General features: G+C 51.7%; 2 protein-coding genes across 4 annotated transcripts in view; one reads left to right on the top strand and one right to left on the bottom strand.

The window, feature by feature from the left end:
- ACSF2 (acyl-CoA synthetase family member 2) overlaps window positions 1-21,438 on the top strand; it is a 31,644-nt gene extending 10,206 nt beyond the window's left edge. Inside the window, exons 2-16 of one of the 3 annotated variants that reach the window (XM_081583200.1) lie at window positions 8,333-8,528; window positions 8,905-9,033; window positions 9,278-9,331; window positions 9,635-9,753; window positions 9,872-10,037; window positions 10,580-10,675; window positions 10,807-10,964; window positions 11,250-11,341; window positions 11,621-11,697; window positions 18,214-18,321; window positions 19,522-19,673; window positions 20,497-20,638; window positions 20,720-20,830; window positions 20,963-21,031; window positions 21,292-21,438. In XM_081583200.1, coding sequence (XP_081439326.1) covers window positions 8,333-8,528; window positions 8,905-9,033; window positions 9,278-9,331; window positions 9,635-9,753; window positions 9,872-10,037; window positions 10,580-10,675; window positions 10,807-10,964; window positions 11,250-11,341; window positions 11,621-11,697; window positions 18,214-18,321; window positions 19,522-19,673; window positions 20,497-20,638; window positions 20,720-20,830; window positions 20,963-21,031; window positions 21,292-21,342 — 1,720 coding nt within the window. In that variant the 3' untranslated portion in view covers window positions 21,343-21,438. The remainder of the gene's footprint in view (window positions 1-8,332; window positions 8,529-8,904; window positions 9,034-9,277; window positions 9,332-9,634; window positions 9,754-9,871; window positions 10,038-10,579; window positions 10,676-10,806; window positions 10,965-11,249; window positions 11,342-11,620; window positions 11,698-18,213; window positions 18,322-19,521; window positions 19,674-20,496; window positions 20,639-20,719; window positions 20,831-20,962; window positions 21,032-21,291) is intronic. The other 2 variants (XM_081583201.1, XM_081583202.1) reach the window with 2 other exon arrangements.
- CHAD (chondroadherin) lies at window positions 11,899-17,115 on the bottom strand. Its single transcript, XM_081583207.1, has 4 exons — window positions 15,213-17,115; window positions 13,027-13,190; window positions 12,617-12,762; window positions 11,899-12,402 (listed from the first exon to the last, which is right to left on the bottom strand). Exons 1-3 carry the CDS (start codon window positions 15,990-15,992, stop codon window positions 12,621-12,623), a joined length of 1,086 nt encoding a protein of 361 aa, XP_081439333.1. The 5' UTR covers window positions 15,993-17,115; the 3' UTR covers window positions 11,899-12,402; window positions 12,617-12,620.
- Window positions 21,439-22,974: the final 1,536 nt, after the last annotated feature.

Here is a 22,974-nt window from a genome sequence, read left to right on the forward strand (position 1 = left end):
GCAGTTCAATTCCCACGTTAGAGGGTTGGCATTTTCAGCTTTTCTAGAAATTACTCTGGATAGGCTGTTCTGCTGTGACCACCAGTAGCAACTGAGAGCTGCTGTTTCCCCACAGCCTCGCAAATACTTAGTATTCCTGAACGAGAACGAGTTTGCCACTCTGGTGGGGGAGCTAAGGTGTTCTTACTGTGGGTTGATTTACATTTCTCTGATTACCAGTGAGATTGGGTGTCTTTTGAAATGTATTCTGTGAATATTCATATTCTTTGCCCATTTATTGTGTTAGATTACTTGTCCCTATTGATTTGTGGGATTTTTTTCCCCTTTGATACAGGCTAAATGTGGATCTTTTGTCTCTTATATATAAAATGAAATTTGTAAACCCAGGCAGTTGCTGTCTTTTAGCTTTGTTGATAATTTATCTTTTGCCTAGAGCACAGGGACCAGACTGGCATCAAATGCCTGTGAGGGGAGGAGCAGAAGCCAGTATTAAAACAGAAGCAGACTGTTGCTTTGATTTTGTTTCTAAAGCTTTCTTGCTGGTGGCTGGCGTGGCACCTTGCCCAGGGCAACAGTGGTCGGCCTCAGCGTGGGGGCTGTTCCTGTGTCCGTGGGCACCTCACATCTAGTCACCATGCCTCCCTGGTGGCTTCTGAAAGGATTAAGAGGACTTGCCCAAGACCTGGGGTAATTCCAGCTTCTGACAGGGACAGGGTTCACCTGCAAGATCCTGACCCAGATCCCAAAAACCTCTGCCAAGCAGGTAATATGTAATAAGAGGCAAAACAAACTGCTTCTCTTCCAAGTATATCCTCATAACTATGTACTCAGGTGGCGTGGTCATCCCTGCCTCCCAGGGCTCCTTCAGGGTCCAGCTCTGCCTATGGTCTCTGCCTGACCCTGTCAGGACCTATGATCCTTGGGGCTTACAGAGCCTCTAGCCCTGACTTTGGTCACCTGCCTTGGAATGTCACAGAGTGCTACAGTTGCTCTCAGAAGTTCCCTGAGCTAGGCAGCCCATGTTTTCTGTCCAGGTCCTGCTGGAAGGCTAGGCTACACTGGGGAGGGCCAACAGCAGTGCATAGGTGACTATAACCAAGGGACTGTGCAGTTAGTGTGCAAAGCCATTGTGCTTGGTACTAGAAGTGAGCTGGAAAGATGGGTTCAGAGGCAGCAAAGATGAATCAGATAGCACAAGTAAGTCATGGAAAAGAGCCAGTGTGCTTGAGTACTGGGAGGTGGGAAGTAAGTGGGGGTGGTTCTCCATGGGCCTGTGACACCATTAGCTTCAGGTTTGCTGCCCCAGGCCCTGTGCAACCTCAAAGGAGGCTGTGGATGGGTTGCAGTGTAAAGAACAGTACATACAGAAAGAGGCCCAGGGTTGCCACCCACCCAGATAGGGAAACTTAAGGAAATGAACCTCTTGCCTCATTAATAAAAAATTATCCTTTTTATAGATACCTTTTTATAAACACACACACATATTTTTGGTCACCATTTGAAAATAAATCACAGACATCATACTATTGATATTTTCCATCTTTGCTGATCTCTCATGGTTGTTTTGCTTTGATTTGTGACATGGACATCTTGCTTACTGGGCACTTGTCTTCTGTGCATTTGTGGCAGATTGGGCTATTTTTGTGTTTCCTGTGTCAGTGTCACTTGTCTTTTTCGTGGAAAGCTGTTTGTGATTGAATGATGAGGCTTTTTTACCACCTTTTATGGTGGCATCTTGGACAAGCTGCTTAACTTCTGTTTCTCCATTTGTAAGAGAGGGATATGCACACTTGGGATGATTTGCCTGACAGCATTACAGGGGACATGCTCACTGTTTTCTCACTTCCTTAAGTTCACTGCCCTTCAGGAAATTTACCCATCTCTGCCCTTCTTCACTGAGCATGCCCATCTTTTTCATAAATCAGAATCATTACACTCCCCACTTGTCATTAAACATCTCTACAGACATTCCTGGAAGTTATTTGATGGATCCTATATTCCCACTGGAGCAAGGCCAAAGCTTTGCCTCCAGTAAGCCACATTCTAAATAGTAAGCAGTGTGTCCTGATATGCTCTGTTCTGCTGAATGTAGGGAACATGCATCCATGTAGGAAACCAGTTGGCTGGGCCAGCAGTCACAGGGTAACAGGAACTGCACAGAGGCCACAGAACTGCTTTCTCATCTGCTGGAACTCTCAGAAAGGGAAACTCTGCTACATTCAAAACTGAGCTTATTTATTTTCTTGAGCAGTTTCTAAGATGGAAATCACAAACAGATGTGTTTGCTTGACTTGGCCCGTATTATTCATTAATGTATGCATGTATTTTGCACAGAAGCAATACAGGCTGCTTTTATTTTTCTGACAGGATAGTAAATACCATAGTCAGTTGCTAAATTTAGTTTATGAGTTGTGTTTCTGTCAACACTGGTTTAAGCCCTAGAAAGCTCTTCCTTTTAACTTTATTGTGCACCATCGTGCTCACTCAATTGTGCTCGGCTCTTTGCAACCCCATGGACTGTAGCCCACCAGGCTCCTCTGTCCTTGGAAGTTCCCAGGCAAGAATCCTAGAATGGACTGCCATTTTCTTCTCCAGGGGATCTTCCCAACCCAGGGATCGAAACTACATCTCCTGCATCTTCTACATTGGCAGGCAGGTTCTTTACCACTGAGCCATCTGATTAACTTAGTGTTGAAATATAACATAGATTCAGGAAAGTACACATATTTTATGTACTTGTTTGATAAATTTTTGATAAATTGAACACACCCATAGAACCAGAATCTAGCTAGCCACTCTCTTGATTTCTAACAGCATAGAAAATAGTTCTGCCTGTTCTGTATGTATAAATAGAATCAGACAGTATATACCTTTTTCCTGTCTGGCTTCTTTCATTTAACATTTTTTAATGAGTTTCATTCATATTGTTGGGTGTAGTCATAGTTCATTTGCTGTCATTGCTATATAATATTGCAAATAATCATCACCATTTATTTATCTATTCTACTGTTGAATATTTAGGTATTTTCCATATGGGAGATACAAATGCAAATATCCAGTCTTTTGGTGGGCACATGTATGATATCTTTTGGCTGTATACCTAGTAATACAATTTTGTACATTATTTTTAAAAGTGTACAATTCAATCATTTTTATTGTGTTTATAGATATGTGTGAGTCATTCCCTTAGCTATCACCTCTCTATCCTCCCATCCCCTCCGCCCTAAGCAACCACTTACTTTACTTTTTGTCTCTACAGATTTGCCTAACCTCAATACGACATAAATGAAATTATATAATATGTGATTTTCTGTGTCTGGCTTCTTTCACTTACTACAGTATTTTCAAGGTTCATCCATGTTGTAGCATGTATCAGTACTTCATTCCTTCTTATGGTCAAATAATATCCCATTGTAGAGATATTCCCCATTTTGTTTATCCATTTATGCATTGCTGGATATTTAGGTTGTTTTCACTTTTTTACTATTGTGGATAGTACTGCTCTGAACATTTGTGTACAAATCTTTGAACACTTGTTTTCACTTCTTTTGGGTATATGCCTAAGAGTACAATTGCCAGGTCAAATGGTAACTCTATGTTTAACTCTTTGGAGAACCACCAAGCAGTTTTCCACAGCAGCTGCACCACTGTACATTCCCATCAGCAATGCAAAAGAGTTCCAGTTTCTCCACGTGCTCCCCAAATTTGTTATGCTGGTTTTTTGTTTATACCTTCCTAGTGGGTACAAAGTGATATTTAATTGTGGTTTCAGTTTACATTTCATCTGCTTATTGGCCATTCATATATCTTCTTTGAAAAAATGTCTATTCAAGTCCTTTGCTTATTTTTTAATTGGGTTATGTGCCTGATTTATAATTCATGCATTTGGTTATTCATTTGAACACTTCTTACATTCCAGGCCCTGTGAGGCACTGAAGACAAAACAGTGGACCCATTAGTTGCCAAGGATGAAAAGTCAAAAGAATTATTTTTCAAAATAATCCTTGTTTCCTAACTTGTCTTATTAGATACGATCTGGCAGCAGATCTAGGCCTGAATTCCCACATGCCCATTCTCTGTGCACACCTTTAGGTGGGGCTGTGCTTTGTCTCCAGTCCCCTCCCAGCTCCCACCTAGCTGACTTATTCCCGCCTGGCATTTTATAACACCCAATCCAAGTAGCTAAAGACTTACTCTAGTTGTCTGAGTTGGGAGCAGCTGGGACTCCTGGAGTCCTGCTCCAGCTCCTTAAACTTTCCACAGACAGACAACTTTTCCTAAAACCAAATCTCTTTTCTTTTTCAGGTTTAAGTGAGGTATCTGCCACTTTGTTTAAGAATAGAAAAAGAAGTGGCCGCCTTTCTTGCTTAAGGTGTTTTGGGTGTGTTTGAGGAAGGAGAGAAGTATAATCAATGGTGTTTGCGCTTGGGCTTTTGAAATGATGGGTGGTTCTTAAATTTATGAGCAATGCATTGATGAGTTTCTCAAACTCTTCAGTCTTTTGAAGGAGCCACCTGGTTTCACTTCAACCTTGTCCTATCCCAGTCCCAGTTTCTTGGTTTCAATTAGTAAACAATTGTGGAAAAATAAAATTGAGATTAGACAATCTCTGGTGATCAGATAAGGACTAAATCCAGAGCCCAGAGAAGAGAATTACCCATCCCATCCTTTATCCCCAAACTGGGCAGGAAAGGCTATCATGCTGGGGTAGTGGTACTGGATTCTCCATTCTCCACTTCAGGTTCAGCTGTTTACCAGCTAGGGCAGCCCACTTGGCCTCTTTGCACTTCAGTTTCCTTACCTGTACAATGAGAGGTCATAACTCCCACCTGTATTTTTTAGAATTAGCTTAGTGTGTATCAGAGAAACCCCCTCTCACCATGGTTCTAGTAGACGGGAGTTTTTCTGGGAGATGGCCAGGGTGTGGCTGGTGTGGTTCAGCCTGCTGTCAGGCTCCATGTCCGTCTGTCTTGTTGTTCTGTGATGCCAAGTCACCATGGGCTTCAAGAGAACTATCACAGGCAGGATTCCAGCCAGCAGGAAAGAAAAAGAGAATATGTGCTTCCCTTTAAGGGCTCTTCTCAGAAGCTGTGCACACACATACACACAACCTCTGCTTAAATCCCATTGGCCAGACTTTATTCTTCAACTGGACCACCTACTGGGGAAGCTTGGAAATGTGGTGTCTATTCCACATGGCCATGGCCAGGTAAACATCTGAGGGCGTATTATTAAGGGAGAAGGGGCTACTGGGGGGTCTCTGTCATTCCGCCTATCAGAGCCACTGTGAAGATAAAGGAGGTAATACACTTTTGAACTACATTTGGGGGTGCTGTTCTTAGTCCTTCAGTTGTGTCTGACTCTTTGCAAACCCATGGACTGTAGCCCACCAGGCTCCTCTGGGGGATTCTCCAGGCAAGAATACTGGAGTGGGTTGCCATGCCCTCCTCCAGGGGATCTTCCCAACCCAGGGATCGAACCCAGGTCTCCCACATTGCAGGCAGATTCTTTACTGTCTGAGCCACCAGGGAGGGGCACATAAATCAACCTATTGATTTGTCAGCTAGACATTCCAAGAGGCCACTGAAAACCATGGTGAGTGTGTAGAAAATCATATTCCACACCAAACAGGACTCTGGGACATTTTGAGAATAAGAGGGTCCGTGTTGTGAAACAGATCTCCCCACTCCCCACTTTTAATGCTTTGTTGAAAATGAGACCATTAAACTGGCTGAAATCTGTGTTTTTCTGCCTTCTAATCCAGATGCTGGGCTGTTGGGAGGTGGCTTACCAAGGCTTCAAGGGCAGTGGTAAACCACTGAATGCAAAATATGTATTTAGTTACGATTCACCAGTTGTAAGCAACAGAAACCCAACTCAGACTGGCTTAAATGTTTGTTCATATTTTGGATTACATATATTAGTGAGATCATGCAACATTAGACTTTCTGCTTCCGGCTTATTTCCCTTAAGCATAATGCCCTTTGGATTCATCCGTGTTGTTGCAAATGGAATTCAGCTCCCCTCTCCCCTCACCAAACTAGTTTAAATTCAAAGAGGGACTTTATTGACTGGTGGTGACAGTGAAAAGTCCAGAGGTAGGTAGACTCAACATGCGACTGTGTCTAGGTATTCGACAAGCTCAAGATTAAGTCTGTCACTGGGTCTTCCTGTCTCTGTCTTTCCATCTCTCTACTTTCCCCTGTGTTGACTTTCTTCCTAAGCAGGTTTTCTCTACATGCTTGCTCTTATACCCATCACTTTGGCAAACCCAAGAAAGGAGCACATCTGTTTCCCAGTGGGCAAAAATGGGTGCCCTCCACATTATGCCTGTGAGGGAAGGATTTGGGTACACAGTCTCTTTTGAGGGGTGTCATGGTGACTAAGAGGAACTACCTCAGTAGTTCTTTAGGTCTGTCAACCTGAGTGGTAGAATGTGGGGGCTGGCAGGGCTTCAGAGGCCTGTGACTTCTGGCTGTTTTCTGCCCTAGCACACCTGAGGGAACCACCTGGCTTAGGTGGCTCACTACAATCTTTGAGAAGATTGCCCAGGAGGTGATCTCGATAGCATCCCTTTGAGGATAACCACTGATCCAAGTCCTCAGACTTTATAGGTGGGGAGGCTGAGGCCCAGAGAGGAGAAGACACAGGTATCTTAACTTGGATTTTCTTGAGAACAAGTACTTGGGTGCAGGTGGTTGATTTGTGATCCTGGGAAGTAGGAGTGAGGGAGTGTGGAGAGGAGACAAGAAGTCAATTTGCGGCGTGTGTGGGCAACCAGGGTCTTACCCTCCAAGGCTTGAAGTCTCCCAGAACTGCCCAGCCACAGAAGGAGAAACTTGAGGGAGTCCCTGAGGACAGAACCACAAGGAACTGCCCTATCAGTGAAACTAGAAATGTCCTGAGGACACATGTCAAGGGACACTGAAGGTGTTTGTGACAACCTCTCACCCAGCCAGTGGCACACCTGGGATGAGACCTCAGGCCTCCAACTCCAGCCCAGTGCTCACTTGCTCTCCAGTGTGTGACTCATCTTTATGGAAGTCAGGACAACCTACCCATCAGCCTGCACTGGGTCACACCCTCCTGTGACGTGAGGTCTCCTCTCTCATTTATAGGGAAACCCAGTTTTGCTCCCCTCTGCCCTGCATACTTTATTCTGTCCAGAAATTCTCCCCCATAAGCCAGAAGCAGCCAATCAGTGACAGTTAGGATTGGCCTTTTCAGCTCAGCAACTGTAGGACTGAATCATCAGGAAGGGTCCCCAGGGCCCACACCACCCTGTGGTGGTCTGGAAAGCCTGGATCTGGAGCATGCCCTCTCGGATGACAACAGGGTCTGAGAGCTGTCATATACGTCTCTGGGCCCAGATGGGAGCCCAGCACCTGTCACCCAGGTCTGGCAAATGGGCATAAGCAGGCCTAAGCCCACATACTTAGACTTCTGGGGACCTTTTTTTTAAAAAAAAATAATTAATTGTTTTAATAATTCATAACAGTTTTAGTTACAGAATAACTGAGTAGATCATACATAGAGTTCGTTATGCCCACCCCCGACCCCATCCCTGGCACTGTTTCTCTGATATTAACATCTGCATTAGTATGGTACATTACAATTAGTGAACTAGTATGGTACATTATTGGCTTCCCAGGTGGCGCTAGTGGTAAAGAACCTGCCCACCAGTGTAAGAAACACAGGTTCAATCCCTGGGTCGGGAAGATCCCCTGGAGGGAGGGCACAACAACTGACTCCAGAACTGTTGCCTGGAGAATCTCATGGACAGAGGAGCCTGGTGGGCTACAGTTCATAGGGTCGCAAAAGTCAGACTAGACTGAAGCGACTTAGCACACATGCACGCATGGTACATTATTGTTGACTAAGGTCCAAGTTTACATCAGGGTTTAGTCCTTGTGTTAGATTATTCTGTGGGTTTTGACAGATACCCAGGGGTCTTTTTAGCAGGAGGAAGCGGTGTCTACAATGAGACCGTTCCCAGCTCTCCCAGGCTACCTCTCAGCATGATTGACCTTAGTGTCCCTTTCCAGGGTTTGGATACCAAGGCTCTAGACCCTTGGCACTGAGTGGAAACTGAGGAGCAAGCTGGGGAGAAGAACCTTCTCTCTGATTAGAGACAGAGGTCAGCCTCCAGGTTTTGATTTCCCAAGGGCGAAGTAGCTCCTAAGTTAAATGGGTCCCTGGGGATGAGGCAGATCAGTTTCTGGAGTTTCCTGCACACATTGTATGCAACCTGCTTCCTAGCACGATGTGCCAGCCTTTGGTTCCTGGGAGGCCTGGCTTGGTGCAGTTGAGCCCATAGCCCCTCTTCCCACAGTTCTGGAGAGCTGGATCACACTGTCCCCTTGCCCATCGGAGGCTTCAGCTACGTCCAGGGCCACATCGGATTGCACCTTAGTAACAAGACCGTGGGGCGGTGCCTGGATGCCACAGCACAGAGGATCCCAGACCAGGAGGCCTTGGTTGTCCACCACGAAAACATCAGGTTGACCTTTGCCCAACTCAAGGAGGAGGTGGGTCCTGACTTTGAACCTTCAAAGTGGGCAGGTGCTGGCCCCCAGGTGCCAAGCTTGGTGGAGCTGCAAGGGTGGTACCTGGCTATGGGGCGGGGTACTGGGGCTGCCTGAGAGCCCCCAAAGAATGTCAGGAGAGGAGGGCAGGGCTGAGGCAGAGGTGGCCCAGGTGCCTCCTGCATCAGTCATTTCTGGGACACTGGTTAACTATGCATGTTCTCAAGTCCCCCTCCAGATCTGAGGCCTGCGTATCTGCCTGTCCCTCATTCCCAAGTGGTTCTGATGTGAGCCCCTGGGCCAAAGGTTAAAGTCGGAGTCAGGGCTCTTTTCTGCTCACCTGCATCTCACCCCTCTGTTCCCCTTCTCTTTACGCCAGGTGGATAAAGCTGCTTCTGGGCTCTTGAGTATCGGCCTCCGCAAGGGTGACCGGCTGGGCATGTGGGGACCCAACTCCTATGCATGGGTACTCATGCAGCTGGCTACAGCCCAGGCTGGCATCATTCTGGTGAGGAGGGGATTGCCTGGCATAGCTGGGTATGTGGGGAGGGGAGCATCATTCAGGGGAGCCCCCTGGACCCTTGGCCCCAGAATCACACCAGTGCCTGGCTGGTTTCAGACCAGCTAGTGCTTTCTCCTGAAGCCCACCAAGGAAGCCTGAAGGTACAGGGCTCTGCCTCTGAGGGTGGAGGGGCTTCCGGTGGGACAGCATCTGCCCAGGACACGTGATGTACCCTCACTGTCTCCACCAGGTATCTGTGAACCCAGCGTACCAGGCCATGGAGCTGGAGTATGCCCTCAAGAAGGTGGGCCCGTTCCTTGGGTGTTGTGGGGGAAGCCAGCTAGTACCTAGCACAGGAGGCTTCCAGGTGTCACAGAAGGCTGAGAGGGGTGGCGGGCATGCACAGGTGCCACCCTGCGTCTGTCCTTCTTCAGGCAATGGGTGGGAGGAGGGGATGGCTGGTCAGACAGGCTAGTGTGTGTGCTGGGTGTGGTGGCCGTGTGTATTTTGGTGGGAGTATACGGGGGAGAGAGCAGCTGTCAGGACTCTAACACATTCCCAGGCTGGGGCTTCCTGCTGACCATGGTGGGGGGCTCCCCTTCTACAGGTGGGCTGCAAAGCCCTCGTGTTTCCCAAGCAATTCAAGACCCAGCATTACTACAACATCCTGAAGCAGATCTGTCCAGAGGTGGAGAAGGCCCAGCCGGGGGCCTTGAAGAGTCAGAGGTGGGGGTGTCCTGGGTTGGGAGGGGTACACCATGCCATATCCTGGCCCCCTCACTCCTCACCCATCTCTGTGGGCCCTCCCTCAGCCCCTGACTCTCGTCATGCTCCCCACCGCCAGGCTCCCGGATCTGACCATGGTCATCTCAGTGGATGCCCATCTGCCAGGGACGCTGCTCCTGGATGAGGTGGTGTCAGCTGGCAGTCAAGAGCAGAATCTGGCCCGGCTCCGGCACACCCAGCAGTTCCTGTCCTGCCATGACCCCGTCAACATCCAGTTCACCTCGGTAGGGCAGAGATCTCCAAGTCCTGAATCCAGGCTGGCATGCTAACCTCTGCCTGCTCTGTGACCCGCCTCCAAGAACGAGGAGTCAGCAGAGATCAGGAGAGCACTCTTCTCCTGGGGCCAGCCCTAGCTGTCCTCTCTGCCCTGGAAAACATCAGCAACTAGTGTCCTTGTCACATGCCCCTCTCCCCTGGCCCTCTTGTCCCAAGCACAAGGGCAGATGTGCTGAGCCACCACAGGTTAGAGCCCCTCATTTGGCAGATGGGGAAACTGAGGCCCAGAGAGGCCATCTGCTGGTGAGCCTCTGAGCCACCTTATAAGTGACGTGAGAACAGACCTTCTCTGCTACATTTCTGAATCCTAACAGCTGGCACCGTGCAGGCACAAGGCAAATCTCTGTAAATATGTACTGAGTGAATGAATGGATCTAGGGCAATAATCTCAATCTCCTGACTCCCAGTCCCGTGCTCTTCCATGCCGTGGCCCAGGGTGGGAAGGAGATGGGATGAAAGAGGCCAAGCTATCAGCTTCTTGTCTTGTCAGGGGACGACCGGCAGCCCCAAGGGGGCCACACTCTCCCATTACAACATTGTCAACAACGCCAGCATGATAGGACAGCGCCTGAGACTGCACCAGAAGGTGAGGGGGTGCTGGCCCAGCGAGGGCTTCCTGGCACCCTGCAGGGGTGGGGGCTTGCTGGGTTCCCCTCCTGGCTAGAGGAGCTGGGCTTCTGGCCCCGCAGTAGACCCAGCTCCTGCTTCCATCTCCAGACGCCGGAGGAGTCGCGGCTAGTCCTGCCCAGCCCCCTGTATCACTGCCTGGGCTCTGTGGGGGGCACAATGGTGAGCTTGATGCACGGTGCCACCCTCATCCTGTGCTCGCCAGTCTTTGAGGGCAAGAAGACGCTGGAGGCCATCAGCAAAGAAAGGTGGGCATCAGTGGGCAGCTATCTGTGGGCCGATAAGATCCTCCTGTTCCTCACTCCTGGGCCCTGATTCCTTTCCAAGCTGTCTCCTCCCTCCAATCAAGAGAAATGGAGATGGGGTAGTGGGAGATTCTCAGGAGACCAGTCCCTCCCTCCATGGAGTTTCTCCTGCTTATTCCCCACAGTTGCAGCCTTGGCCCTTACTGTAGGGTTAGAGTCTGGTGGGTGAGAGGAGGAAGTTCCCTTCTACTTCCAAGCCTGATTTTGAGATGCACCTCCCTTATACAGAGGCTCCTTCCTGTATGGGACCCCCACAATGTTCGTGGACGTTCTGAACCAACCAGAGTTCTCCAGTTACGACATCTCAACCATGCGTGGAGGTGGGATGGGGCCAAGAGTGGTGAGGCCAGGACTAGCCTAGTGAACTACATATGTGCCCAATCCTTCATTTAGGGGCAAAAAGGCCACTAAACATGGGTGGGAGGGAGGGAAATACCCAGTGTCCCTAGACACCAGCCTAAGGCCAGCTGCCAGGTGTACAAACAAGTCCAGGGTCGGGAAGCAAAGGGAATGTTATTTCCTAAAAAGGGCCATAGGCGAATGGGAGTCCACTGGACCTAGAGAAGGTGGGAGCTGTGTCAGCCCTCTCTCTGATTCAGGTGTGATCGCTGGGTCTCCTGCACCCCCAGAGCTGATCAGAGCCATCATCAACAAGCTGAATATGAAGGAGCTAGTGGTAAGTAGAGGCAGGGGCTAGGGTTGGGGTCAGGCCAGGGCTGGGCAAGAACAGATTGCTGGATGTGGCGAGGAGTCCAGCCTGGGTCTCCAAGGAAGACCCTTCGGCTGGCCCTCATTCTAGAAAGCAGATGTGAGAAACTGCAGTCTGACCTCATCAGTAGCTCTCAAGTCATGGAGATAGGTGACAGGGGAGTAAATATTATACATACATAAATTTATATTTATAGAAATCTGGGGAAGAAATGCAGCGTGGGAGGATGTATGGCAAAGCACCAGTGTCCTGGCAGGCGGGGGCTGGCAGAGTTGAGGGTAGGGGCTTCAGACCCTTCCTAGAAGCAAGGGGTGGGGCAAGGATCTGATGTTTGTTTCCAAACGACAGGGAAAGGGAAATCGAGAGGAGGATTCTGGAAGGGTGGCCATCCTGATGGTCACCCTGTTCTGGTCCTAAAGGATTTGCGGTCTTAGCAACAGCTTCTCTGAGAGGAGCTGTGGCCATGAGGCCAGGCATGCTGGAGCTCTCAGCATCAAGTGGAGCTGGGTTTGTGCTGGAGTGCCCGGGTGCCCTGCCAGGACATGTCTAGGTGTGGACAGATCTATGTATCAGCAGAGGGTGTTGGGAGAAGATGGGAGTCAGAGGTGAGAGGATCAGTAGTTTCTCCGGCAGAAGGCAGAGGCCAGTCACCAGGACTGGCTGGGTCAGGACCTGTGGTGAGGCAAGGACTGGTGTCAGGACGCCAACAATCTAGATGATGTTTGGAAAGAATGGTGGGAGTCCTAGGCAGTATCATTTTCCCCCTTAGCGGAGGGAGCCCCAGTCCTCCCCTCCTTTCCCTGTAAAAATGGAAGTATCTTGGGACACCCTCCTCAATTCCAGAATCTCCAGAGAGAGAATGGGGGCCATGCCCACCGGACCCCACCTGTTTAATGACGGCCGGCTTTCTTGGACCTTTTAGTGGGGAACTTGCAGCCGCGGAAGGCATCCGTGTCACGAATGTGCTGGCCCCTGAACTTGGCGGGCGACGCACAAGTGGCGTCAGGGCGAGAGGTCTTAGCTTCCAGCCACCTGAAGAGACAGAATTGTTGGGGTTGGGAAAGAGATGTAAGAGTATTGGAGGTAAGGACAGTGAACCATGGGGTCAGGTTGACTTTGCTTTGGGGTAGTCTGGAACTGTCATCTTCATTTTACAAATGGGGAAATGCCCAGGGTCCCACACCTCTTAGGGAGCAAATCTAGGACATATGCCTAGGATGTCTTAGTGCAGGGTCAGTATGTCTCCACTCCATCACATGAGGATGGCTTCTAGGGGTACTACTGGGGTCCTCTCACCTCCGAAGTCCCCGGAGCTGGCAGGTACACTTCCAGGGGTTGTTGGTGAGGGTGAGGGTCTCCAGGCTGTCAAAGGGGAAGTTGGAGGGCAGCTGGTTCAGGCGGTTGTTCTCCAGATGGACATGTTTCAGCGTGGTCACACCCAGGAAGGCACCATCAGAAAACTAGGGAGCAGGGTGGGCATGAGTGAGCACCCCAGACCTAGTGTCTGGCCTCTCCCAGCTCTGTGCTCCCAAGGGGCAGGGTCTGTCCCTGAATGCAAGCAGTGGCACCCTGAGCAGGTTCACAACATGACTAAGTTTTCTCAGATGATCTAATCCATACAACGGTCTGTTGAGCTAGGTAGTGTTATTTCCAATATGTAGATTGCGGGGCGAGGTTAAGTCCCTTGCTCAGGGTGGCACTAGGGAGTCAACAGTAGCTGCGGGGCCACATCTAGCTCCTCTTCCCCTGGCACTGTGCTCCCTGTGCAAACACTGGGACTGGGGAGGCAGCCAGGGTTTGGCCCCAGCGGCCCAAGCTGGCACAGAGTGAAGCTGGTCAGTGTTTGGTGGGATGGGCAGTGGGCCCAGGCTCCCCACAGGCCCCAGGGTCCTGTATGTCCCCCAGCTTTGTCCTCACTGCTCCCTCACTGCCTGCCAGGCACTATTTGTAGAGCCACCTTGGTGGAGTCTTGGGCCAGGCTGGCTGGCTCCAGAGGAAACATTCTATTGGTGCCCACATCTTGGCCCATACGTCACGGTTCCTGCCTGGCCTTGCCTGCCCCAAATGAGCCCCTGCTTCTCTGCTTTACTTCCCACTGAAAGGCCACGCTGGCAATAATGGGCCACAGGGGACTCTGACTTCAGCTGGGGAGTGTTCAGGGCTGAAGAAGGGAAGGCTCGGGCAGGCTCTGTCTGCCCAGACGAAGGCTGGTTGCCATCCAGGTATGATTCTGCCCTTGTCTCTGTGCCTGTGGCCCAGGGAAGGGTGTGAACCTCCCTGGTTATCAGACTGCTCTGATGACCATCTTTTCACCTTACCCTATTCCCTGCCCAAACCTCCTGGTAAAGCCTCTGCGCCAGAGCAATTTTCTAGTCCCAAGAAGGGATTCCACCCTGACCCAAGGCGGCAGCACCTGGCCAGGCACTGGGCATCAAAGAAGACTAAGTACTGAGGGAGGACAAAGTCAGGGGATAGGTCTGGTGACCAGGGTGGGCAAAGGGCAGTGAGTGGTCTGCAGCACAGTGAGGCATGGCCAATCTTTCCTATGGGGAGACACCTAGGGTCCTTATGCCGAAGGTTGACAATAGTGAGTGGCTCTTGCCTTTTCCCCTTCATGGAACCCATGGGTGCCATGCCTGCAACCTGGGGCAAGCCCCTGATCCATGGTCCCCACTCGGCTGAAATGGACCTGAGAATGCAGTGGAATGTGTGTGTGTGGACTGGGGGTGGGGTGGGGGATCCACCAGGGCCTCTGGGAGGCATGGAGGAGGTCTCCCTCAGTTATGTGCTCCCTGCTCACTCCCCAGCCCCTCATTCCACCTTAGCACTCATGCACACTCCCCACCAGGAACAGGGTCTCTTTGTGGGCCTGATTTGCCCAGCTCCTCTGGAAGGCTTCTCAATAAACAAACCTCCCTTTATGGGGTGGTAGGTTTACTGGAGGCAGGAAAAAAACAGCAGAGGAGGGGTGGAAGGCCCAACAGGAAGAGGTGGCTTCTGTGCACAGCAGGGGAGTTGAGGGCCCTGGATATGCCTCCTGGGGGCCATTGGTGGGGCCAGGACAGCCTAGCTCTGTTTATAAGTAGGAATCCTAGGAGGGCAGTGGCTGAGACTAGGGACAGGGACAGCAGGGCAGGATTTGGGGTGGGGATGTGATAAGAAGAATGAAGTGACTTAGCATGCATGTATGCATTGGAGAAGGAAATGGCAACCTACTCCAGTATTCTTGCCTGGAGAATCCCAAGGACAAGGGAGCCTGGTGGGCTGCCATCTATGGGGTCACACAGAGTCAGACACGACTGAAGTGACTTAGCAGCAGCAGCAGCAGTGATAAGATGAGGACAGAGCTCCACACCTTGGAGACAGCCACAGGAAGAGGCAATTTTAGGGGAGAGGGGATGGTGCCCAGCTGTGGCCCTGGATCCCTGGCCTCCTGGCAGTGAAGAAGGAGCCAGGGCACCACCCCACAATCAGAAGCTCACCTTCTCCAGGTTGGTGTTGTCCAGCCAGAGCGTCTCCAGGTATCTGCCGAAGGACTGGAAGGCATTGTCGGGAATGCTTTTCAGAGGATTGTGGGACAGCTTCAGCTCCTCCACCACCCTCAGCTTGCTCAGAGCAGCCGAGGGATAGCTGGACAGCTGGTTCCTGTCCAGGTAGAACTTGGCAAGGTTTTCCACGTCTTCTAGAGCACCGGGCTGCAGAGAACTGAGTGAGTTTTCTGACAGGTAGAGCCAGCGCAGGTCCTTGGCGCCCTGGAAGGCGCCTGAGCGCAGCTCTCGGATCTTGTTGTTGTTGAGCTGCAGGATGAAAAGGTTGACCAGAGGGGAGAGCAGCCCCCGGGGCAGCTCCGTCACCTTATTGTGGTCCAGGTAGAGGTAGGTGAGCTCCGTCAGGTCGTCAAAGGCACCAGCACGCAGCACGCGGATGTCGTTATGGGACAGGTACAGGTAGATGAGCTGCTTGAGGCCTCGGAAGGCGCCAGAGGCCACCTCGCGGATCTGACAGTGCTGCAGGTGCAGCGACACGAGGTTGGGCATGGCCCGAAATGAGTTGGCCGCCAGCACAGGGAAGTTGTTGCGCTGTAGGTTAAGCAGCTTGGTCTTCTCTGACACCTTGGGGATCTTCTGCAGCCCCACCTTGTCGCAGATGACGTGCTGCAGGTCTCCGTGGCAGTGGCAGTTCTGGGGGCAGGCGGCCAGCGCAGGCAGCAGGCTGGCCAGGAGGCCCAGGCTGAGGCTGAGCAGGAGCATCGGGCGGGCCATGGCCGGGACGTCCGGGGCCGGCTGGGGCCAAGGCAGGGGGCAGCGGCAAGTCCTCGGCGCTCGGTCTCCCGCCCTATTTATATGGTGGCCCTGACCGCAGCCGGCAGCCAGAGCCAGCTCCTACGTGGAGCCGGAGGCCACCGGGTTAACTCCCTACCGCCCAGAGCTGCGCCCCTGCCCTCGACGACGGAAGGGCCCTCCCACCCAGGGGACTCTGCGGGGGGCCGCACTGGCCCCAACCTCGGCCCCTAGCCCGGGCCCCTGTCTCCCTGCCCTCGGACCCCGCTCCCTCCCCACGCCGACCTCCTCCCCGCCCGGGGGAGGGTATGGGTGTGCCCAGGACCCGGAGTTTACTCCAGAGTCGGGAGGGGGGCAGTCCCTGAACTTATTTGTTTGCTCAAGTCTGAGCCTCCACGCCTCCCCCCAGACGCCCTCCCCCCAGACGCCCTCGGCCGCGTGCCCTGGACCCAGTGAGGGGGGAAGCAGGGCCGGACAGCCGGACGCGAGTCTCGCCGCGGTGGCAGGCCGGCCGGCGCTTTAATGGGGCTCTTGTGCGGCGCTGGCGGAGCGTGAGAGCCACCCTGGCGTCGGGCTTCCCGCTCCAGCTGCCCTTAAGAGGTGGAGCTCCTCCCCGCCCTCGACTGGCCCTGGCCTCTCTCTCCCAGCCTCAGGCTGGCTTTCTGTCCCCTGCACCCGCTATGTCCCTTTGCCACGACTGAAGGCAGCCAGAAAAGTGGGAACTGGGGGCCAGGGGATGGCCCACAAGCCCTCGGCAAACACCTAAAGACCACAGGCCGTCTTCCCCCCTCCCTAATCTCCCTAAAATTTCCACATCTCCTCATACCCACCCCACCCCGCAGTGGTCAGGACCCTTTGTGGGGGGTTGTTCTCTCGGGGTGGTGGCCAGAGTGGCGCCAAGGTGTACTTGGCAGAAGCCATATCTGGGCAGTGGCCCCAGGAGGCAGAAGCCACACCTGGGCAGTGACCCCAGGAGGCAGAAGCCACACCTGGGCACTGGCCCCAGGACTGTGAGGGTGGATGAGAGGGCTGAATCTCGACAGCTCAGGCTTCACGACCCCAGGTACTGTGGGCAGCCCTGCCCCAGCCAACTGGGTCTCTGTGTCTCTACTTGTCAGCCAGGGTGTCTGGGTTCCTGTGGAAACGGGAGGGTGGGCAGGCAGAGTCACAGCTCTGGCCCCAAAGCAAGCTCTGGGCTGACTGGTAGGAGTTCTTGTCTGTGTTGGGGGGTGAGAGGAGGAACCAGACCCCAGGTCTTGCCAGACCCCAGCTATGCCTGATTCCTGCCCACTAACACAGAGGAAATTGAGGGTAGGGTAGGGCTGAAGGACGAACAAAGGTCTGGTGTCTTTGCTGGCTGGAAGGAACCTAGCCAGCCCCTCTCCCTTCACCCAGAGCTCAGGTGCAGAAGCCTGCTGTCTCCTAAGCCCCTTTCAGCCATTGCCTCTGGATGGGGGTCATACTTGGGCCAGAACACTGTCTTGTGGTATTCCTCCAAGACTGACTGCTGGTTTTCTGTTGCTCAGGATGTTCCAACCACTAGAAGGGAGGCTGGGGTGTGTGCCACTGGCTTTTTAAACCCTTGCTTTGGCTGTATTTTTATTTTGAGCAAAACAAATTTACAGGAAACTCTCCAGAACTTGAAGGTGGGGGGGGCACCTACCCCAAGACCAGGCATTTATCCCGGGTTTTGAGTGGATGGGGCAGGGTAAGAGTAGGTGGCTGGTATCTATGTAGCTCCTGGCTGGGCCAAGGCGGGCTGGCTTTCTCATCAAATTTATGGATTCTTCAGCTTTGAAAGAAGGGGCAGGGGATGCTGTGGCCTGTAATTGGGAAGGGGGTGTTAAGATAGCCTGGGGATGGGGTGGGGAAGCTGAGATGTTGGTAACTGGGAGCCACAGGCTAAACCATGTGGTTGCTCCAAGGAAGCAGGAAGACTGAGAGCCCGGCTGGAAGAGAATGGCTTCCCTGCTCTCAGTTTTATTTCGGACCTGGGCCCCCTGCTAGTTGAGCTAGTCTGACTATATATCCAGTGCTTCTGCCTCCTGACCCCTGACCTCTGCCAAATATGCCTCTTTTCCCACCATTCAACTGCTCCCATCCCCCACAACCCACTCCCCACCCCAGGTCCTTCCCTCAGGGTAACTTCCCCATCGTTCTGCTCCCCAGGCTCTGTTCCAAACACCCTTTCTGGCCCCTCTAGGTGGCTTATGGAACCACAGAGAACAGCCCCGTGACCTTCATGAACTTCACCGAGGACACTGTGGAGCAGAAGGCAGAAAGTGTGGGCAGAGTCATGCCTCACACAGAGGTGGGCCCCAGACACCTCCCCTCCCGCCACTCACCTGGGTTCGCCCCCTGGGATGTTTATTGCTTTCAATGAGAGATCCAAACAGCTCACTCCAGACGCTGAGAGCTCCCAGCCACGAGGGCTTCCTGGGCCTGGCCTGGGGCTTTCTCTGTGGGCTGAGGCCTGAACCGGGAAGAGCTGGAACAGTGGGCAGCTGCCAGCTGAACTTCTCTGCAACCTCTCTTCCTGTCTGAGGTGTGTTTTTGCCAAGCCCACTGTCTGTTTTGGGGCAGCCAGAACAGCCTCACAGAGGAGCCAGAGCACAGATTTTTCCTACACACTTCTTTCTCTTCCATAGCCCTACCCACCCCCCGCCCAACCTCATTTCAGCAGAGTCCCTCTTTGTGCTTGGCATAAACAGTTTCCCAAACAGCTTCTCCCTCTGGGAGTCCCTTGCATCTTGAAGACTGACCCAGAGCACCTTTCACTCTCAAATTCCCAGCCTCCAATGCTGGTGCTTTATGCCAGCCCGTACCTGGTTACCCCTCCCGCCTTGTACCTTGGCCCTCTGGGATTACTACCAATGTGCTTCCCCCGGGGCCAGCCTCTCTCCTCCCTAAAGTGAGTGTGCAGTGACATCAGTCCCTCCCATGTGTCTCCCATGTGTTCCCATGTGTCACTCACTGAGCGGCCCACCTTTGAGGCAGACGGGGCAGGTGCAGTTCTCCCCATTTCACAGATGCAGACATGAGGCACAAGGGCTAAGCTTTCCTTGCTCATTGGCTGTGGCTCATTTCTCGAGCAGGCTTTCAGATTCTGCCTGTCTGCTGCCTCTCCTGTTCACATGGCCCTGCTCTGCCACCCTCTTTGGCTTCTTTATTTACTGCTTAGTGGGAAGTAACAGGAGACTCCCTTCCTCCTGCAAAGTTTATAATTCTTTAGCTGGCCTGGCCCCCCCTTCTGGCCTCCTTCTCTGAGTAGCTCCCACCCACTCTGTTTCCTCAGTACCTCCTGACTTGGGCCTCAACTGTTCTTTCATGCCCAGCTCAGGTATCCAACTGGTGACAGATCTACTCAGCCTGCGTCTCCATTCCTTGGGAATGGGCAGAGCCAGGGGGCTTCATTATAGGGGGAAGGAAGGCAAAGCTCTCCCCATTTCTGAGGCCCCTCATCCTGAAGTGAGAGGGTGGGAGGCCCCAGCCTGAAGCTGCCTGGTCCCAGGCCCAGATTGTGAACACGGAGACGGGGAGCCTGGCAGAGCTGAACACACCTGGAGAGCTGTGCATCCGAGGGTACTGCGTCATGCTGGGCTACTGGGGTGAGCCCCGGAAGACCGAGGAAGCAATTGGACAGGACAAGTGGTACCGGACGGGGTGAGAAGGCAGGGCAGGGTGGAGAGGTCGGCTGCCAAGGGGAAGCTGGGGGTCCTGAAGTTGAATTGGGAACACTGAACTAGAACTGTGAGAACATGTGTGTCAAGATGGCCCCTTCACATCTCGGAGACTTAAGTTTCCAAAATGTATAAAATGAGGATGATCATATTCTCCAAATAGGGCTCCTGGAAGGACCAAATGCAGTACAGATGAGAACTCCTGGGGTAGTGCCTGCAAAATCTGAGCCGAGATTCAGGCAGTCATTTAATTCAACAAATTCTGATTATGCACCCGCCATGTGCTAGCACTGTTCTAAACACTAGTGGTCCAGAGGAAAGCACAATGGGCAGGATCCTGCTGTCACTTCCCACATGTCTGGTGGAGGGAGACAGATACAGTCAAGATAGTTTCAGACATTCATAAACACAACTAATAAGATAGGGTCACAGGAGAGAGAGTGGCTGTGGTGGAGAAGGGAGATTCTTTTCTCTTTGGTGATCAGAGGAGGCTTCTCTCAGGTGGAAATGTTTGAGCTGAAACCTGAATGGTAAGAAGCCAGCCCCAAAAGGTGTATGTACAGATATGTTGAGAGAGAGAGAGAGAGAAAATATGCTACAGGTATGGGTTTACTCGGTTTGGTCTGCCTCCTACATTAGATAGTTCCTCCTGTATGATCTAGGTAATGTCTTGTTCGTGCCATATGCCCCAGAGTCTAGAGTAGTGTAAGACACACAGTAGGTGTTTCCTAAGTGTTTGATGAGTGAGTGAGTGAGCCAGCCAGATGAAACAGAGGTCAGAGGTAGCTCCTGGGCTTTCCTTGCAGAGACATTGCCACGATGGATGAGCGGGGCTTCTGCAAGATTGTGGGCCGCTCTAAGGATATGATCATCCGTGGCGGTGAGAATATCTACCCCGCCGAGCTCGAGGACTTCTTCCACACACACCCACAGATTCAGGAAGTTCAGGTGAGGCGCCCAGCCCGGGTGAGAGCCCACGAGCAGGGGACACGGATGGGGATGTCTGATATCGGTCTCTGACTCTGGAAGGTTGTGGGAGTGAAGGATGACCGAATGGGGGAGGAAATCTGTGCCTGCATTCGACTCAAGGAAGGGGAGAAGACCACGGCAGAGGAGATCAAGGCTTTCTGCAAAGGGAAGGTGGGAGCCTCAGTTCACCCCAAGCATTGCCATGTTGCTCAGTTCTCTAATACCCTCTACCTGCAAACTGGTCAGCCCACTGCCCACTGTGACCCTGCCCGGCCTCATGCTTTATCCCCCTCTGGCCTGCAGATCTCCCACTTCAAGATTCCCCGGTACATCGTTTTTGTCACAAACTACCCCCTCACCGTCTCAGGAAAGGTATGTAAGGAGACCAGGGAGGGGCAGGGAAGTTGGAGCCCAGGTGCAGAAGGTCAGGTGGCCCTGCCTGAGCCTCCCTGAGTGATGAGCCAGAGTCTGTTGAGAGGCTGGCAGTTGGGTCACAAGTTTGTCAGCTCATCCTGATTTGCCCTGAACTTTCCTGGCTTTAGCCTGAGAAACTCCTCAGTCCTAGGCAAACCAGCAGGGCTTGGACACCCTAGCTAGCCTGCCTAATTCTTACTTCTTTCACTTTCCTCTAGATCCAGAAATTCAAACTTCGGGAGCAGATGGAGCAACATCTAAACCTGTGACTAAAGGAAGGGAGAAGATTCTTCCTCCCTGCCCTTCTCCCACATTCCCTATGTCTGCTTTGTGATGTGGCATAAAGAGCTTCTCTGTTTACTTTGGCTGGTCTCTTGCTGGTGTGCTCTCTTTTCAGCTGCTACAGGATGGAGAAGCGAAGAGGCCAAAGCACTTTAAACCTCCTATTCCTTGTCAACAATGGTGCTAAGCACTTTGGCATGCATTATCTACTTCATTTAAACCTCGCTTGATCCCTTTGAGATATCAACACAATTAGGGTGTTATCTAACACAATTAGATATCAACACACATTTCTTTTCCACATTGTTGCCAGATTAGTGCAGCAAGAGTATTTTTTTTAAATAGCTTTATTGAGTTATAATTCACATACTACTCAATTCACCCATTTAAAGTGTTACATTCAATGGTTTTTAGTATATTCACAGATATGTACACTGATCAACAAAGTCAACATAAAAAATGTTCATCACCTCTTAAATATAAACTCTATACCGTTTAACTATCATCTTACATCCCCCTACTCCCCCATCCCTCCCAACCAAACCAATTTTGATCTTTTTTCTTAACCAGTGAAACCAGGGCTTCCTTGATGGGCAGTTAAAGCTATAGCTTGATCCAAGAAATAAAAAACAGCTAAGCACATCGATTTCTAGTTCAGAGATAGAAGTAAAAGTTCCTTCTGCTTGCAAGCCTTATCTCCCAGTGTTTGCCACCAGCAGCAGCAGCCTCATCTTTACTTTCTAGAAAATGAACATAAATTCAGGGTGTTCTGAGTGCCAGTCACTATATACTTACAGACACATCCATATCCTGTTGTATCCATATCCAGATACATCCAACATTTCCTGTTGAAATCTTCCCAAGAACACAGTCAAGCAGGCATTAGCCCCATTTCACAAAGGATGAAACTGAAAACTCAGGGAGTTCAGTGTCTTGCCCAAATGTACACATCTGTAATTAGAACCCAGCTGCCTGATTCCAAAGCCCATGATCTTTCCACTTCCTGGGACAGTTCTTCAGGTGTCTTGATTGTCCAGCCCTTCTTCTGAACCCTGTCTGTCCCATATACACCATCTCTAACTCTCCTCACAGCAGATGCCTGGGGTTGGCCCGACCCAGGTGACAGCGCACGCTCTTGACCAAGCAGGGATTTTCTGCTCCTGCAGCATTCAGTCCAAGTGCCCTCTCCTCCCCCACTGATTCCACAGCCCTTGTAACAGACCAACCTCACAGCACGGAGCACACTGGCCTGGTATCCAGGAGGTGCTGAATTAAATCAGTTGCCTGTTGTCACTTGCTGGTTTACCTCTCCCCTGTCTCCTGTACCTGTCAGTTCAGTTCAGTCGCTCAGTCGTGTCCAACTCTTTGCGACCCCATGTACCGCAGCACGCCAGGCCTCCCCGTCCATCACCAACTCCCGGAGTCCACCCAAACCCATGTCCATCGAGTCGATGATGCCATCCAACCATCTCATCCTCTGTCGTCCCCTTCTCCTCCTGCCCTCAATCTTTCCCAGCATCAGGGTCTTTTCAAATGAGTCAGCTCTTCACATCAGGTGGCCAAAGTATTGGAGTTTCAGCTTCAACATCAGTCCTTCCAATGAACACCCAGGACTGATC

Source organism: Giraffa tippelskirchi, chromosome 3 (genome assembly GCF_054371585.1).
Source record: "Giraffa tippelskirchi isolate mGirTip1 chromosome 3, T2T-mGirTip1v1.2.pri, whole genome shotgun sequence".
Lineage (NCBI taxonomy): Eukaryota > Metazoa > Chordata > Mammalia > Artiodactyla > Giraffidae > Giraffa > Giraffa tippelskirchi.

Coding starts and splice junctions, on each gene's coding strand:
- CHAD (XM_081583207.1), bottom strand. CDS start 15,992: ATGGCCCGCCCGATGCTCCTGCTCAGCCTCAGCCTGGGCCTCCTGGCC. Junction 13,191..15,212: donor ACAACACCAACCTGGAGAAG/GTGAGCTTCTGA, acceptor CCTGCTCCCTAG/TTTTCTGATGGTGCCTTCCT. Junction 12,763..13,026: donor CAGCTCCGGGGACTTCGGAG/GTGAGAGGACCC, acceptor CTGTCTCTTCAG/GTGGCTGGAAGCTAAGACCT.